The following is a 19173-nucleotide window of genomic DNA, read 5'->3' as shown; positions in this document are numbered from 1 at the left end:
ATCTTTGATCCATCTTTACAGCCTGTTAAGAATCTGTGACTGATCACTTCATGGCCAGTTGTTTTTTTTTTCTGGTCTTTTCTAAAGAGTGTGTAATCTTATAACGGCGGTCTTGATCATGAGAAATTGCTTGGTTGAACTCTGTCCCCAGGACTCTGCTACAGCCCCAGACCAGTTTTCTATAAAGCTTTGACTGAATGCCCTAAGACTTACCTCAAGATGGGGTCCTCAAATTTAAAGGAAGAGCAAGCGCTTCCCATATTAACCCACGAGGGAGAGAGACTCAATTCAGACTACACTACGGGCAACCACAGGAGTTGACTGGAGCTGGTCTCCCTTGGTGGTTTGGTTGTCAGGCTTACAGCGTGCATGTGCTCTGGTACTGCAAATTTATCAATTCTTCTCAACAAGATGGGGCAAGTCCCAGGCCAAGTGTCACTTGACTGAGTCATGTCTGCAGTCAATGCTCAAGGCTTTCCCCATTACTGCAGATTTCTCCCAGGGAGAGCTATTTAGAGTGGTCCAAATGGGACAAGGGAGTGTAGTGAAGAGCTGAGCAATGCAGCCGATCAGAGCTCCCATGCGCAAGCTTGCTGCCTGGCATGTGACAAATGTAGCTGTACTCCCAGGGTGCTAGCTGGATATTGTGATGTTAATGGAACTATCATTGAATTACTTACTCCCTTGGGTAGCTGAAGGCCGAGAAATTCAGTTTCCAGATGCATGTTGTGATTCAAAAAGTAATTGTGTAATTCTGAACTCATTTGGATTGGTTTTGCTGAGTTCCGCAGGATTATTCAAGGCTAGAAGTTATGCCCCTGCTTATGTAACTTGCTGAGCAGGAGAGATGGGTCAAACTGCAGCAGCCTGAGGAAGAGCTGGGACAGAACTCAACTCGTGATTAATAGGCCTGGCTCTGCCAAAAAAGGCCTTCCCGCCCCATCCATTGCAAGAAACCATACGAGTACACTGTCATTCCTGGATTACTTAAACATTTTTCAAATGGCTGATATAACAAAGTAGTTCCAATCAAGTTCTCTAACTCAGTCAGAAGCCACAGGCTTGGTGGACAAGGGCAGAGCAACAGACGTCATCTACCTGGACTTATGCAAAGTGTTTGACACTGTCCCGCACGACATCCTGGTCTCACAATTGGAAAGTCATGGGTTTGATGGGTGGACCACTTGGTGGATAAGGAACTGGCTGAATGGCCGCACTCAAAGGGTTGTGGTCAATGGTTCAATGTCCAATTGGCGGCCAGTGACGAGTGGAGTTCCTCAGGGGTCGGTACTGGGACCAGTGCTGTTCAATATCTTTGTCAGACATGGACAGTGGGATAGGGTGTAACCTCAGCAAGTTTGCTGACGACACCAAGCTCGGTGGCTTGGTTGACATGCTGGAGGGAAGGGATGCCATCCAGAGGGACCTGGACAGGCTTGAGAGATGGGCTCGTGCAAACCGCATGAAGTTCAACCAGGCCAAGTGCAGAGTCCTGCACCTGGGACGTGGCAATCCCAGGCACAAATAGAGGTTGGGCGGAGAATGGCTGGAGAGCAGCCCTGAGGAGAAGGACTTGGGGGTGTTGGTGGATGAGAAGCTCAACATGAGCCAGCAATGTGCACTGGCAGCCCAGAAAGCCAACCGCATCCTGGGCTGCATCAAGAGAAGTGTGGCCAGCAGGTCGCGGGAGGTGATTCTACTCTGCGCTCGTGAGACCCCACTTGGAGTACTGTGTCCAGCTTTGGAGTCCTCAACACAGGAAGGACATGGGCCTGTTGGAATGGGTCCAGTGGAGGGCCACGAAGATGATCAGAGGGATGGAGCACGTCTCCTACGAAGACAGGCTGAGAGAGCTGGGGTTGTTCAGCCTGGAGAAGAGAAGGCTCCGGGGAGACCTCATAGCAGCCTTCCAATACCTGAAGGGAGCCTACAGGAGAGCCGGAGAGGGACTCTTTGTCAGGAAGTGTAGTGACAGGACAAGGGGTAATGGTTTTAAATTGGAAGAGGGGAGATTTAGATTAGATATTAGGAGGAAATTCTTTACTGTGAGGGTGGTGAGGCACTGGAACAGGTTGCCCAGGGAAGTTGTGGATGCCCCATCCCTGGAAGTATTTAAGGCCAGGCTGGATGGGGCTTTGAGCAACCTCCTCTAGTAGAGGTGTCCCTGCCCATGGCAGGGGGGTTGGAACTCGATGATCTTTAAGGTCCCTTCTAACTCTAACCATTCTATGATTCTATGATTCTAATTGCTGTTGTGTCTGATTCATAATTTCTCTCTACTTCCATAGTACAGTTCTCCTACAGGAGCAGATGACAGAGCCATCAGAGCATCCTGCATCTCTGCTGGGCTGCCTGTGCACAAGGGCAAACCACCCTTGAAGCACACGCCAGCCTGGCTAGTCTCAGGTGGACACTGTGGTCACCCATCTCCGAACTTCTCCCACTGCTCCCTTTTTCTCCGACATGGCAATCTGAGCATGTTGTTCTGAGCTGCAAATGTTGGCTGTTCCTTGGTTTATGTAAAGGGATGGGTGAGTAACACGTTAGGCCAAATGGCAAAGTTGGAATACAAGTAGGGTTTGTGCAAATTGTGGAAGTTCATCTTTATGCTTGGTAAAATATAAACACTTGCCATAACTTAAGCTTATTTCTCCATTGGGACTCCAGATTCTTTGCTTTCTTGTAGCCATTTGATTCACAAAAAATGTTAAAATAGTGACACTGGGTCTAAAATAGTGATAGGTAGATTACCATATGAATGGTCCTGTTGATCTCTTGAGTGCTTGTGCACATAAAGTGTTTTCAGGACCAAAATCATAGGTGAAAAGTTGTCTCTATTCCAATCACTGACAGTTTTCAGTTGATGAAACATTGCTTTGTCTCTTGCATCAAATTTCTAAACTGAGGTGAATGAGCAAAACTTCCACAAATGCGTAAGAAAAAACAACCTCAGAAATTCTACAGGCCTCATAATCCCCCAATTTATGATACAATACTAAATGTTAGTAACTAAAATGTGGTAATTTGGATGCAAAATTGCTGCATCATACATGCTATTATAAATGTATCGAAGGACATAGTAATTTACTTTATTATTTTAATTACTCTTTTTCCAGAAAGTCCAGGTTTACTTTTCATGCTGGAAAAAATGCTGGTCTTTTGCTTTTTTTTCCATTTAAAAATTTCACCTGTGATGAATAATTAATTTTAAATGTATAAAATTGTATTTAATATCTGTAAAAGATATCCTACCAGGACAAAATAAATTTGATATACATAACTTTATGTGTATATATGTATATAGATCTGACAGGATTTCTTTGTATTTGCCGCCTCCCTTGTTAATCTAGAGAGGTGGGACAACAACGGTGCTACATTTGAATTCTTTATGAATGTAAGAGATATGTAATACTAGAAGGAAAGGAAGCTTGGTGGTGCTCTGAACCTCTGTGTTCCTTCCCAGAAAGTTCATTATTTTCATCCTTCCCGAGATGGAAATTCTCAGTGGGGTAGTTAGAACAACAAACAAACAAACACAAACTGAGTTTGTATGTAGAGTAGAATTCAAGGAAAAGATTTATTTCCTCCTCCCAGCCCAGAATGTAAGATTTAAAATACTTAAGTGCTATTTTTCTTAACAGTTGGAGAACATTAGCTTTTATGGTAGAGTTCTATATTTCTAGGGAGGTGGTTACAATGAAATTTCTCTTATATTTGTGAGAAACCAAAACATTGATTACATCTCAGCAAAAGGATGTGTTTTTTTTTTCTTTTTTCCCTACTGACTTGCTGCGTGGCGAAACATTTGAACATGATTATATCTTAACCATTTTGAAAGTGAAAAGTCGTATGTTTATCCCAGCTGTTGTGGGCATGATCTTTGTGACGTGAATACTTACGGAAGCCAGCAGAGAACAGAGAAATGGGAGAAAGGGCAGGAAATGCTGCTGCAGCTTATAAGGGAAAATAAGCAAATGCAGATATATGTGTTATGCAGAAGGATTCACGTCTTTTATATTGTTATAGGTATAGAAATGGAAGGATAACAACGCTTTTTTTTTTCATGGTAATAAGCATGCACATAGAATCAGAGAGAAAAACACAGTGTGGAAGTTTCTATTTAATTTGCACCAGAATTATTATTCTTGAGGCCAGTAACTTATTTAGTGAAGCAGAATGTCAGTAGCAAGCAGTTGTTCTGTAAGGTGAATAACAAGCTGTGGTTGCTCACACTTGTGTCCCATTTTCCCTCTCTCTTCAACCCCCTGCAATATAAGGGAGATAGATAGCAAATACATAAAGCAAGTCTAATACCCCAAGGAAGTCTGGCTTATATATTTCTTATTGAGATAGTTTTAAAGGAAAGTGTGAAGTTTACTACTAAGTTACAGCGATCTAGATTTGCTTGCCTGAACTTGCAGCGAGAGTAAACATTTATCACTGTGAAAATATTTCCATTCATCTTGCAAAATCACCTCTCTGGCAAACTTAAGGTACCTTGTTGTAAGCGCTTGATTTGTCAGGACAAGAATGCAGTAGATCTAAAAGCTGCAGAGATTTGAGGAAAGGTCCGAGTTGGGTCCTGTGGTGTTGGCCTTACTGGATTACAAATATGGGAAGTTTATGGCTGACATGGATGTTGCACAGATTGTCTCCAGTATTTGATGGGAAAATGTGTACGTATAGACCTGTCTGGAATTCATGTCTACGTGTACACGGCATCTAAGGAATAGGTACCTAGGGGCACCAGGTGTTACGCTCAAAATCAAGTTTAAGGGCATAGAGGAAGCACTTCTTTTATGTAAGGAAAGCCAAGAATTTCTTGTTATTATAGTTGAAATGTGAATTATCTAATCATTATTAATACAGATCTAATTGTGATGGAAAAAGAAAGTGACAATGCAGTGAAAACGTTATGCACGCTGCTGAGTTTCTACTCCTTTTCCTGGTGTTAGGCTCCAACCTTCTGGGGCTCCCCTGGCTCTGAGGGTTGGCAGTTTCATTCTGGGGTGTGCGGGGAGTATTGCAGCAAGTTGTCAGCATGTGGACAAATAGGACAAATAGGACCTTTCCTTATTGAAGGACCTGTCCTTCAATAGGACAGATCTGATGTTCATGTAGGTGATTTCTTCTTCCTTGCTCTGGGATCTACCTGGGGTAATTTTTTGTTTGCTAATAAACTTTTATACATCTGAATTTTCTTTGTTGGTCTGCATCTCTGCATTACGTCCAAATCTACTATCTATATGGTGCCTTTTACACGTTAGCTACTTTGTGCTCCCTGTTACCCCTAAAACCCGTTTTGTGTGGCTCCAGGTCTGCATTTCTGTGACCAACTCTGGGCGAGTGGTTCGTAGCTGTGGAGTCTCGGGTGCCAGGGCTGTGCCCTGCTCATGTCCATTCCCCAACTCTGGGCTGCACCCCGTCTCTCCACTCCTGGAGTTATGGAGTGGCTGTCTGGAGGTGTAACATGCTCTTTTGGGGGAATGGGTTGTGAGATGGGATGTGGGGATGGGGTCTGGAGGTGTAACATGCTGTTTTGGGGGAACAGGTTGTGAGGGTTGTTCTAGAGATGAGCTAGGTGATTGTGGACCAGCTTCCTGTCATGGTGATGGATATCATTTGACTGGCAATATTTAGATTTGTTTGTGAGAGGAGAAGGATGAAGCTATTAACCAAAAAACACCTCTTTTGTCTAAATTGGACATCCTAGAAACCTCGTTGGAGGACTTTTTGCAGAGTTAATAATTTAGCATGAAGAATCAAAGCCATTATTAATTGTTTTTGGCAACAGATGCTGGATGATCAATAATGGTTATGGAGAGCTATGCTCATGAGGATTATTTTGGGTTGGACGTCTAGCCTGGAGCCATCAGCGGGGTTGTAGGGGTGCCCCGGGGGAGCTGAGGGCCCTCAGAGCGGCCGGCAGGGAGGGGCCGGCGGGGAGGCCGGGGCCGGCGGGGAGGCGCGGGGGCCGCCGGGCGCCGCCTCTCCCGCTGCCGCCCGCCAGAGGGCGCCGCCGCCCCCGCTCCGCCTCCCGCCGCCGGCGGCCGGTCCTGCCGGGCCTGGCGGGGGGGAGGGAAGGGAAGAGAGAGAGGGAGGGAAAGAGCGGAGGGGAGGGCGGGCTGGCCGGCGGCGGTACCGCCACCAGCCGGAGGCCGCTCGCCCGCGCTCCTGCGGCAGAGGCGGGCAGCCGGGCGCACCGTGCCCCTTCTCCGTGCGGCTCGGCGGCCCTTGCCAAGATGTCTCGGGAGCCCGGCTGCAGCCGCTGGCTCCTTTTCGCTGCGTGCGTCCACCTCTTCTTCCTTCTCCCGCCGCTCCGCACCCGGGGTGAGTGGCCGGGGGCCGGGGCCGGGACGCCATGGCGAGGTGAAGGGAGGAGACCCGGGACGCTCGGCCCCTCCGCCGAGGTGATGAGGGGGAGGAGGGCACGGGACAGAGCTTGGGGCGGGGGACGGACGCCGGAGCCGCCGCTTCCTCACCCCGCTGTCCCGCCCCGTGAGGGAGGCAGGAGGTGCCCCTTCCCCCGAAGTTTGTTGGGAGCGCGGACGGGCCCCCGCGGGCTCCCCTCAGCCGCCCCGGCTCTGAGGCGCCGGTGCCGGCCAGCGCCGCGACCGTTTCCCGCCCCGCGGGCCCGGCAGGAGGGTGCGGGGACGGGGGCCGGCCCTGTCCCCCGGGGCGGTGCGGGGACGGGGACAGCCCTCGACGCGGAAATCGCTCCTCACAGGGCCAGAAAATCTCCGTGAAACAACCAGCCAAAACCCGCCGCGAAACTACCCCTGCCCGTGTTTGAAATAGCCCCTTACTGATCGGGTGTGCTGAGGGGAGGGGGAGAGGTAATTCCGCCCGCTTAAAATGTCAGCACAGAGGAAAAAAAAAAAAATTACTATATTTTAGAGGCGTTTTCAATGTGTCTGGGCAGGTGGGAGAAGATTAAAAGAGAAAGGTTTGTGGTATGTCATCAGTTGGATCGCTACGGGCTCTTGGAGTTAGGAGCTGTTGCCGTGAGTGCAAGAGACAGAAATAAGTGTTTACATCTGTTCTGTTTCCCATTATTTCTGTTCCTGAATGTTTCCATCTCTGTCAGCATAGGCTTGTCAGTTTGTTCTGAGCCGCTGGATTTGATTCTCTTCCACTAGTATGGCTTGTGGATCAAAATCCCGCAGGGGAAGCCTGGTAAAAATAAATCCTGTTTTCAGTGAAGTAAAACTGTGATATTTTGATTTTTGTCTTTTAAAACACTTTTCCTTTCACCTACACAGCTTGGTTTTTGGAGGAGTCCTAATACTCTACTGCTTTTCCTAAAGCTGCATTTTATTCTTTCCGGGGTGAGTAGTTTTGCTCCAGTGCTTCAGCAAGGTACTGTAGCGCTTGTAACCTCGAACAGATTGTAATGACAGTCAGAGAATAGCAGCCTCAATTTTCCCCATGTGTGTATGTATATTTATTGTACATCTGTATGTGCATGCAGGTAGAAGGCAGAAATGGAAACACTTGGGTACTTGTTTGTGCAATTACTGCTTGTTTAGTAGGTCTTGATTAATGCTTGTATAGAATTTGTTCACCTGAAGCTTATTGCAGTATCATGGCTTTCTTATAGTTTTTTTAATACCCTTTTATACTTAAATTCTTTCTTTCATAAATATCCCATGCTTTTGAGATGGCCAGGATAGTAAGTTTGCAAAACAATCAGCTTTGCTCTTGGAAAACAGAAATAATTTGGATTGCATTTCACAGAAGAAAGTAATTTGTCCGTTGGTAGTTAAGTCATTTCATAAATTCCAGCTTGCAGAACAGGAAAAGATATTCATGTGATTTTGTTTGGTCTAGCTTCTAGACAATCAGAAGGGATAGTCATGATGCTTTTTCTTCTGCTGTTTTTCTTTGCTTGCCTTTTATAAAGATACTGGTGTACACAGCAGTCATTTAGACATTACAGTGGTGATTTCAGCTGCCTTCTTCCCATATGTGCCATTAGCTTAAAGAAATTTAATAAAGAAATAAAATGAGTTGTGTTTTTTTTTATGAAAAGCTTCAGATGCTGGAAGTTTGTTTGCATCACCCTCTCCTCTTCCTCCTCCCCCCTGCTGTCTCTCCCCATTTTGGGTTGCTAAATCTGTAAGTCTTCATTCTTAGCTGGCTAGACCAGGGTCTTTGATGCTGATAGGATAGCAACAATGATGAAATTTTATAAAAGCTTGCATATAAATACATGAAACTAATTTATTTTGCTTGCTAGTGCTCCCAGGCTGTCTCATTATGGAAGATCCCTTCTCCTTGACAGCATCAGTGCAGATTTTCTCTGGAATCATGTCAATCCACAGAATCTTATGTTCTTTGAGAACTTAGGAGGGGGAGGAAACTCGACCAACCCTCAACCAAAACAAAAATAATGCTTTCATTAAATTATAATTAGAAGTATAAATAAATTTTATTTTAAATGTATTGTCTACAACAAAATCATCAGCTTTTGTTATTTGAAGTGGTTATTATTAGTCATGGTTTTACCATACATAATTCATAGAATCACAACTTTTTTGTAGCTCATTTAAATTGAATCCCAGCCCTGTGAGGTGATTGGAATGACTCTGGGGTCAGTCAGCCTTGAATCAGACCCTAAAAGAGGAAGATAGCAGAAGTGTTGCCTTTCTGCGTCAAATGGATTTTGTCTGTGAAAGCAAAAGAATTAACTCCTCGGTTTTAACGTCCTTTGCACTTAAAGGACGTATAATTGTAAATGTTTTGAAGTTGTCTGCACTCAAAAGGGTAGCATTGAAGAATGGATTACTAATTTATAATGTCATATTATATCATTACGTATATTTATACAGTGTCCTGTATTTTAATACTACAGTTTTAACATCCGTTTTCCTAGTAGTTTGTTGGCACATGTTCCTGCAATTCCACTGCCGAACAATGAAAATAAATGATTGAGTTTTACTTTCTAGTGTTATAAGCAAGTCTGTTTACTCACCAAAACTTTAATGGAAATAATGGAACACTTGAGAAAAAATAAACAGGAATTGAAGCTGCTTACATTACATTCTCTGATTAAATTTCCAGGTTTTGAATGGATCCGAAAATGCTCTCTAGCTTTTTCAGTGGATTTTAGTCCTGCTTTCAAAAGAAGTAAAGATCAGACTTATGAAAATAAAGAGCTTTAAAGTAGTTCTAAAATTTCTTTCCTTTTGCTACTTATCCTCAGTTTTTGAGCATTTAGCAAAACGAGGGGAGGACTGGAAATCGACATGTTCAGCTTCTGTCTGTTTGTGCCCAGTGGTGTGAATAGCTACCTGTGTTAACTTCAAAGTACACAATGCCTTAAATAATGAAGTGACAAATATGGAATTACAAGTTGCATTTAAGACAGTGCCTTGCTGTTTTTTTTTTTTCTGCTTTAGATAGCTTTGTTTGCAAGAAATGGTACAGTTAATCACCCTGGCCTTTTTGTAGCAGTGGTGCCTGCACGGTTTAAACTTCTACCAGTTTCTTCTTGCAATAAATTTTTTTTCTGTGCTCTATGGCAAATCAGTCGTCCACCTGAGGGTGTGCTTGCATTGCATCAAAAAACTCAAAAGGACTAGAGGAAACTCTGGATTTAGCAAAGGTGCCTCTAGCTCCAGAGATTGATGTGTGTCTTTGAGTTCTATGCAGTAAGAAATCTGTTGCAGTTGTCTGAATTAATAATGATGTTTGGACATGAAAAGTTACTGTTTTGTTATACTAGCATCTGATAGCTCCCAGATGGGTCAGCCATCTTTGTGCCTGTGTATTTTACACACAGGAAGAAGATATCCTTGCCAGAGAGAGTTTACAGCTTCTGCCTGTGTTGTACAACTGATCTGGCTGTGAGCTGCATGTGTAGTTAGAATTTTTCTGTCTGTGGTGGCCTTCTGGGCACACCTTTTTCAGAAACCTCTTGGGAGTGAATTGTGGGTAGATCAATTAATCTTAGAGATGTCCATCTGCACCCAGGCACTGTGTTTCTTACCTACGCTGTGGCCCATTTGTTGGTAAATCGTATGCCAGCTGGATTTACCATGTTCCTCTCGTGCCACCCTTTTCCCAGTAAATCCTTAGAAGAGGATATTTATTTCCAGGCTGAGAGATACGTTGCTTAGCCAGAACAGTCTTGGCCATATATTAGGAAGATTTGAATTTACCCTACAAGTGCATCAAATTATGTGTGCATAACAGATTTGCTAATAAGGTTATAGAGGGTCCATGGCATATTTGCTGCTAAAATAAATTCATACAGTCTGCTTGAGTGAAAAGCTTGATTACTGTTGGGTGAAGACTCCTGAGGCTTTTGCGGCGTCTTCAGGGGTCTTCTAGTCTGTTCAGTGAATGGTTCTTCAGTAGTTTAAAAATAACCTGAACAGTTCTTAGTTCTTGTCTTACCATTAAAATGTATTAGCTGGAAAAAGTCTTGCTGGAATATTTAATGTAAAAGATACCGACTCATTTAAATGTATTTATTTGTTGGAAAGGAAGGGGAGGCTGCGTATGTGAAATCACTGGGATTAAGAATAATGTTACAGAGAGAGACTTTAACATTCATCGTAATGTAAATGTATGTTTAATAAATGATGTGTGTGAGTGTTAAAGTTGTACTGTATGTCAGGGCAGCTGCAACACAATTCATTTTTAGCCAGGCATATTCAGTCTACCACTGTCCTCAACAATACAGAAAGGTTGGTATGGGAGGTGGTCCAGGAAAGCTGGTTGATTTTCAAGGTTTACTTCCTACAACCTCAAGAATGGTCCATCCCCATGTGCAGGAAGGAAGCACAGGTGGCAGGAGGCCCACATGCATGAACAAGGAGCTCCTGACAAAACTCAGACATAAAAGGAAGCACACAAGAGATGGAAACAGGGTCAGGTGACCCCAAGGGTAATATGGAGGCACTGTCTGAAAGTGCAGGTATGCTGTTAGGAAAGCCAGAGTCCACCTGGAGTTGAATCTGGTGAGGGATTCAACTTGTGAAAGGCAAGAAAAGAAGGGTTTCTACAGGTGTATCAGCATCAAAAGGGAGACTAGGGAAAATGTGGTCCTGTTCTGAATTGGGGGAGGGACCTGGTTAAAAGGAGGGTATGGAAGAGGGTGAGGAACTCAAAATCTGTTCTGATTGAACACTGGAAGAGGTTACTTGAGAGTTTGTGGAGTCTCTGTCCTAGAAGAAAATCAAAATGTGACTAGACACGGTCCTGAGCATCCTGCTTTGGAGGAGGGTTGAACTAGATGTTTTAGAGGGGTCCTTTCCAACCTCAACAATTCTGTGGTTCTATAAGGTGAAGATGAAGTAGGTTGTTAAAATAATTACCCAAAGAGCTTTATCTGTGCTTTCAAAGACATAATATGAAATTCTATCAAGTATCATGTGCATTAATATTTTATAAGTCTTGGAAGCAGCGTGGCATGGGTTATTGAATGTTATAGTGAGAGAGGCAGCATCTCTTGTCAATCACAGTTGTTTCAGGTCTCATGTGTGCTGTTCCTCAGCTGCATATTAAAAACTGAAAGTCATGAAAATTCTCCTTGCATTAAGTTTTGCAAATAAGCTGAATTTATGAGGTTATACTTCTTCAGGTTAATACTATGTAATTAATGCATTTCCTGGAATAAGGGTGTTTTGTGTTGATGATCTTGTTAGGATCATGTCAAATAGAAGATGTAGATCTGGTTTGGGTAGGGGAAAGTATTCCTTATCTGGAGCTCTAAGTACTGTTACGTTGGAAGAGGAGGAGGAAAATGATCAGGACGTGCTGTCAGCAAGGGATGCAACAGTTAGATGGATGTATTCTCTGTGCACTTTTGAACTAGAAGCACAAAACATTTATGTGAGGACAACATTGTGGAGAACACACCTACTTGTACTCTGTTTTCTACTTCCTGGCCAAACGCCTTATTGAAATATGGCTATGGTCAACATGAGTCTAACTGTGTTAGAATAGGTCTAACTAGTTAGAATAGTTAGAATTTGGTTCCCAGGAACCAGATCAGGCAAGTGAAGGCCCAGGCAGAACTAAATCTAGCCAGGGACATAAAAAACAATAAAAAAAACTTCTACAGATATGTCAGGGATAAAGGCAAGACTAGGGAAGTTGTGGGCCCTCTCCAGAAGGAAACGGGAGACCTGGCCTCCCAGGTAGATAAGGCTGAGCTACTGAACAACTTTTTTTGCCTCAGTCTTCACTGGCAAGGGCTCTAACCACACTGCCCAAGTCACAGAAGGCAAAAACAGGGGCTCTGCAAATGAAGAACTGCCCACAGTAGGAGAAGATCAGGTTCGAGACCTCTTAAGGAACCTGAAGGTGCATAAGTCCATGGGACCTGACGAAATCCACCCACGGGTCCTGAGGGAGCTGGCGGACGAAGTTGCTAAGCTGCTTTCCATCATATTTGAGAAATCGTGGCAATCTGGTGAAGTTCCCGCTGACTGGAAAAAGGGGAACATAACCCTAATATTCAAAAAAGGAAGACCCAGGGAACTATAGGCCAGTCAGCCTCACCTCTGTGCCTGGCAAGATCATGGAGCAGATCCTCCTGGAATCTCTGCTAAGGCACATGGAAAATAAGGAGGTGATTGGAGACAGCCAGCATGGCTTCACCAAGGGCAAAATGTGGTAGCCTTTTATGGTGCTGCCACAGACTTGGTGGACAAGGGTAGAGCAACAGATGTCATCTACCTGGACTTATGCAAAGCGTTTGACACTGTCCTGCACGACATCCTGGTCTCAAAATTGGAAAGTCATGGGTTCGATGGGTGTACCACTTGGTGGATAAGGAACTGGCTGAATGGCCGCACTCAAAGGGTTGTGGTCAATGGTTCAATGTCCAATTGGTGGCCAGCGACAAGTGGAGTTCCTCAGGGGTCGGTACTGGGACCAGTGCTGTTCAACATCTTTGTTGGAGACATGGACAGTGGGATAGGGTGCATCCTCAGCAAGTTTGCCGATGACACCAAGCTCGGTGGCTTGGTCGACATGCTAGAGGGAAGGAATGCCATCCAGAGGGACCTGGACAGGCTTGAGAGATGGGCTCGTGCAAACCGCATGAAGTTCAACCAGGCCAAGTGCAGAGTCCTGCACCTAGGACGTGGCAATCCCAGGCACAAATAGAGGTTGGGTGGAGAATGGCTGGAGAGCAGCCCTGAGGAGAAGGACTTGGGGGTGTTGGTAGATGAGAAGCTCAACATGAGCCGGCAATGTGCACTGGCAGCCCAGAAAGCCAACCGCATCCTGGGCTGCATCAAGAGAAGTGTGGCCAGCAGGTCACGGGAGGTGATTCTACCCCTCTACTCTGCGCTCGTGAGACCCCACCTGGAGTACTGTGTCCAGCTTTGGAGTCCTCAACACAGGAAGGACATGGACCTGTTGGAGCGGGTCCAGCGGAGGGCCACGAAGATGATCAGAGGGATGGAGCACCTCTCCTATGAAGACAGGCTGAGAGAGCTGGGGTTGTTCAGCCTGGAGAAGAGAAGGCTCCGGGGAGACCTCATAGCAGCCTTCCAATATCTGAAGGGAGCGTACAGGAGAGCTGGAGAGGGACTCTTTGTCAGGAGATGTAGTGACAGGACAAGGGGTAATGGTTTTAAATTGGAAGAGGGGAGATTTAGATTAGATATTAGGAGGAAATTCTTTACTGTGAGGGTGGTGAGGCACTGGAACAGGTTGCCCAGGGAAGTTGTGGATGCCTCATCCCTGGAAGTGTTTAAGGCCAGGCTGGATGGGGCTTTGAGCAACCTGTTCTAGTGGAGGTGTTCCTGCCCCTGGCAGGGGGGTTGGAACTCGATGATCTTTAAGGTCCCTTCTAACTCTAACCATTGTATGATCTATTGTATGATCTAATAATTTTGGGATGTCTGCATCTAGTGGTGTGATTTGAGATTCAACTTAAGTCAGGACCTGAAATGTCATTGTGAAACTCAACACCTAGACACTTGACAAAATTTGGTCTCCAGTTAATAGATCAGCTATAGGTAATCAGAGATGGAGCAGCACAGGCTTTGGACAGTCTCATCTTCTTGCTTTCCTATGTTCCAGGTTTCAAGCGTGTCAAGGGAATTGCAGTTGCTAGCAATTCACTTTGAAATCAATTTCAAGCAATAAATAATTTAAACTTGCGGTGAGGCACTCCACTAGAATCTATTTTTTTTTCTGCCCCAGTTTTTAAGAAAACCATAGTTTTGACCATGCTATAGTATTTTGAGTTCCTTTCAAATCACAGCAATTTACTTTCATTTGCATCTCTTTAGTACCTTTAAGAAAAAGACTCCTTATGAGGAATCTTAGCAAAGCTTTCTTATGTTAAATGGGACTACTTTTACAAATGAGGAAGCTGAGACAAATTGATTAGACCAGTGCATCAATGAGCAAAAAAAACCCGAACAAGCAACCACCCCAGAACCACTTTTTATGATTATTTTTCTCATGCAAACCAAAAATGTATGCATAGGGTGGTGTCAGTATAAAAGGTTTAAGGTAATGCTAGGTCTATGCAAATTAGCTATTTGGGCTCTCTGTTCTTTTTCTAAGTGTTTATTTAGGTCTCTTCTACATTAACTAGTTTGACCCTTGTTCAAAGATGGCATTCAAGGCGTATGACAGCCATCTTCAAGTTTGACAGAAATTTTCATCAGCTGCTGTCAGTTTCTGTGGTTCCAAGTGAAGCTTTGGTAACCCAAACTTTAACCTAAAGATGGGAGACCTGCATTCCACTCTATGTGATACCACATTATGCTGTTGTGAAGTGAACTACTGGACTGAACAGATTTGATTTTTTTCTTTTAAATGGGATTTATTTGCCTTGAAGCCAAGATGAATTGGCTTCACATCAAAGAGTGATCTTTTCAGCAATGTACAGGAATAGAATTGTCAGGCAGCAAATGTATAAATCCTGTAAGAATGGACTCTTATGTTCATAAAGATTATACTAATATAGTATCATTTAATGTGAAAATCTACATAAATTTTTTTCTTCTGCTGCAAAACTTTGTCAAGTGTGAAAATGAGCTCCTATAATTTGAAAAAAAATCTGCTTTTTCTTTCAGCTTTTGCTGTAAGTGTAAATGCTGAAGGTGCAGAAGATGAGACTGAACTGCCAGTGCTGCAGGTAATAAATTTTAATTGCCAGAGCAGGAATATTTTACAGACATTATAAAATCATCTAGAAGAAACCTGAGCAGAAAGCCTAACATCTGTGACATTGATTATTTTCATCATTGACTTCAGTGGTACTAAATGCCATATGATGTCTTTCTGTTCTGTGTGGCATATAAAAGACTTTTAATGGGACACAAGTTGCATACTCTTCTAGTATTACCAGGATCTTAATTTATCCTATGGATTCTTAGAATTGTTTGAATAAACTTACACTTAGCACTTTCGATTTCTTTCTTAGCTGGATTTTCTGACTTATACTGACATTTGTATTAAGAGAATTAGTTTTTTGGGGGTTTTGTTGTGGAACAAAATTATAATTTAGAATAAAATTTGTTTTATTTTTTCCAGCATCAGTTGATGCTGGAAACTTCCAGTAAAAAAAAAATTGGCAATTTTGCATAGCCTCTACAAGTTGATAGTGCTATTGCTGTTGAAAATATTTTTTGAGTATGTAACCTTTATTAGTTCAGAGACAGGTTTTCCTTTTTTCTTGGTTTTGTTAAATATGTAATACATTGAGAGGGAAATGGCTGCCTCTCTGCTTAAATTAGCATTATTACATATTGCTACCCAAGTCATGGCTCAAGTAAAGATTGCATATGAAATTTCAAATTAACAGATTAGAAGAACTAATGGTCAGAGCTAGCCCTACCATAAAACAGCATAGTGGGTTTTAGGTATCTATGTCCTTTAACAGACTTCTATACCATTTTTTATATATATATATTTTTGTAACAGGTATTTGTGTATGTATAAAAGAAATCTAAGGGAGGAAAATCAAAGTACTGGAATGAATCAAGAATTAGAATCTATAACTGCCATTTAGATCTAGTCATCTCACATCAAATGCAATAAAAGTATGGTCTGATACACATATCTAAATAATTTCTGGTTTTGATGATGGTTGCTATATCTACAGTAATTTTCATAAATGCAAAAGATCCCTGTTGCAAACTGCTGGCCTGCTGCAGTGTTTCTAGGAGAGTAGGTAATGTCATTCTCTTTTCGAATCTTCTAAGTTGCTGTTTGTCAAATTCCATTACTGTCTCAATCCAGCTGCTTAATGTTGTCATTCTTACATAGGATATAATTTATGAAGGCTTTCCAACTATTTTAGAGTTTCAAATCCTTCCCTTAGATGAAATCAGACGTACCTCCTAGAACTCTTCAGGCCAAAATATTTATTTATTTTTACAGGAATGTAACAGACAACAATTATTTTGTTTTGTGTTTTAATAAAGGTAGAATCATAGAATCATAGAATTGTCTAGGTTGGAAGAGACCCTTGGGATCATCAAGTCCAGCCATCTACCCTACTCTACAAAGTTCTCCCCTATACCATATCCCCCAACACCACATCTAAACGTCTCTTAAACACATCCAGGGATGGTGAGTCAACCACCTCCCTGGGCAGCTTATTCCAATGCCCGAGTTGTAAAAACAACCATGTACAACAATGTACACAATGTACAACAATGTACAACAATGCCCTAGTTGTAAAATAAACTTGTGTGTCACACTGTGTACCACAAAGCACATACATTTTTGTTTGTGTAGAAAATGAATCTTCCCATGTCATTTATGATATAGGTTAACTTAGAATGTGGTATGTATTACATGGTAAGATGGCAATACTATGTATAGTCATCAAAATAACTTAGTCTTACAAGATTTACTTTTTTTTAAACTTTAGACCCAGTCAGCAAAAAATGGTCAAAAGCATGGGTGCGGCGCAGTCATTCTTCAAAAGGTTTTACAGATGGCTACCAAGGAGGTTGGAACTTATGCATTTCAGTATAAAAGTCACACCTGGACAGAGGGAGAAATCCTCTGATACAAGTAGCACTAAAAGGAGTAGATGGATATGATATTAAAAGAAAGGGGGGGAGGGAAAATTTGTTTATAAATAGGAATTAAGTCACAAGGGTAGGAAAACTACATATGAGCTTATTACTGAGGAGTGCCTTATATGGCGTTTCTATCTGAAGGTCATAAAACATTTGAACCAAGGTAACTCCTACAACATCCTTATGCAATTAGTAAAGATGATTTTGATTTTACGTGTGGAGAAACCAAAGCACTGAAGTGCTGTTACCAGGGAGAAATTGTGCAATAAATGAAGGCTCTGTTTTCCTTCCCACAATTTTTGTAGGAAGCGCAGAGCTATTTCTCAAGTCCTGTCTCTCTACCAGTCAGCAGTTCTTAAACAACACCTTTCCACCCAGCCTCCGTTATTTAGAAGTAATTGAATGTGCTCCTAAGATATTTTAATGTGTGTGTCTTGGTTTCCTGGTTAAAGATGCAAAAGCAATGTCACTGTTGCCTGTTCCTCAACACTCCATTAAAATTCCATCACAAATGTATGTGATACCAGAGTAAATCCCAGGGAAATCACTTTAAATACAACAACCTTTTAATATTTACTTGTCTTGGTATAAATTGCTTTTGAATCTTCCTTTAAGAATTGTGTTTCAATAGGTGCTTGATAGTGGATCGAATAAGTAAGAATGTGTTGGTTTTGGTGGTTTTTTTTTTACACACCAAGGAGGTGTGTGTTTATTATAGAGTTCCATATTCCAAACTTTGTGTTTAGGAGATGCATATTTAAAAAACCCAAACAAACAGCAATACGGTGTTAGTATTAACTTACAGAGCTCTGGTATAGTGTCATGGAAAAGCATTCCCTCTTTTTTTTTTTTTCTTTGTATTCTTTCACTGTATTGTCTAAGTAATAGTGTACAAACGTAGAATATCTGTTTCAGTTGTCAAAGATGAAAATCTTCTCACATCAGTTCTTTTATTAGTTCTTAATTTAAAACCTCTGTGTAAGCATTTACAGTCGTCTGAATGCTTTGACTCCCTGTGCTTCTCTACACAAATATTTTGAGTTTTTGCATGTATGCTTATTTTGCTTTTTCTCCTTTCTTCTAGAAGTCTGAAAAAAGGGGAACAATTAGTAAAACAAGCAGAGGTAAGCACTATATAGTCTGTATTTGTTTTCACTTGTGGCTGCCTTTTTAGTGTAAATAAAATACAGTTATGCTTTGAAAAGCAACTGTGTGAATAGTGCCTAAAGGCTCAACAGCATTGTTAGTTAATTGCTGATTCCCAAATACTTTGTATGTTTTTTCTTTGCTTTTGTAGTCTCATCAAACAGAAGTTTCTTGGTCTTTGTATTTGCAATTCTTGTCATTATTTTCTGGAAATGTGCACTTGAACTATGAAACTGATGCATTGCTTTTTGTAGTACCAGTATTTTAAAATCAAATTTCATGATATTTAGTAGCAAATTTTGAAAAAATCTGACATTTTTAAAACTGCATTTTACCATTCTGCTAGGCTTTCATGGTACTTGTAATAACTAGGGTTATGATAAATTACTTGTAATAATTTGTAGTAACTTTGTAATATCTGGAAACAAGAAATATGTCAAACGTGAAGAGTGGTAAAATACATTTTTACTGGACATGTGAGATAAATTATGAGAATAAAAATTCTGCATGCTTCTGCCTTTCTGGAAACAACACTGATGTTCTGCCAGCAAAAAGTTTACAGGCATTAGATAAGGACTTGCAGTCTCTGCACTGTGACCTAGTGCTGCCTCTGCTATGCTGTGGTCGTTCAGTTCTTAAAGCAACTTGGGCTGTTGTGGTACTTCTCATTCTTCTAAACCCTGACATCAAGATGAATACCGGCAAGACTTGGCATGCTTTTACTGGAGATGCTAACAGAACTCTGAGCAGAGTTGAGAAGGTCTTTTTGTTTGTTTGTTGGCTTTTTTTGGACTTAGTTGCAAGCTCTGTCCCTAACACAGATAACCACTTTTGTGGAAAATAATGAAGTCCCTTGTCTCATTTATCTCCAATTTTACCACTGAAAGGTCAGGACTTGTCTATAGAAGTTTTATTACTCGGTTTATCTCTTCACCCACCTTTATCTGGTGTCAAAGTCTGTTTTCTCTTTGTGTACTTTCATCTCTTTCAGTGCAATCTCATAACACATCCAGGT

At 42.2% G+C, this 19173-nt stretch overlaps 1 protein-coding gene across 2 annotated transcripts in view; it reads left to right on the top strand.

Moving 5' to 3' along the window:
- Positions 1–6110: 6110 nt before the first annotated feature.
- Positions 6111–19173, top strand: part of B3GLCT (beta 3-glucosyltransferase) — a 64278-nt gene continuing 51215 nt past the window's right edge. The window contains exons 1-3 of one of the 2 annotated variants that reach the window (XM_074146734.1): positions 6111–6330; positions 15054–15115; positions 18097–18136. In XM_074146734.1, the coding sequence (XP_074002835.1) occupies positions 15072–15115; positions 18097–18136 (84 nt within the window). In that variant the 5' untranslated portion in view covers positions 6111–6330; positions 15054–15071. The remainder of the gene's footprint in view (positions 6331–15053; positions 15116–18096; positions 18137–19173) is intronic. The other variant, XM_074146726.1, reaches the window with a different exon arrangement.

The sequence above is a fragment of the Numenius arquata genome, chromosome 1 (assembly GCF_964106895.1).
Source record: "Numenius arquata chromosome 1, bNumArq3.hap1.1, whole genome shotgun sequence".
In the NCBI taxonomy this organism is placed as follows: domain Eukaryota; kingdom Metazoa; phylum Chordata; class Aves; order Charadriiformes; family Scolopacidae; genus Numenius; species Numenius arquata.
The sequence above is the reverse complement of the archived record's forward strand: the minus strand, read 5'-3'. Positions and strand labels throughout refer to the sequence as shown.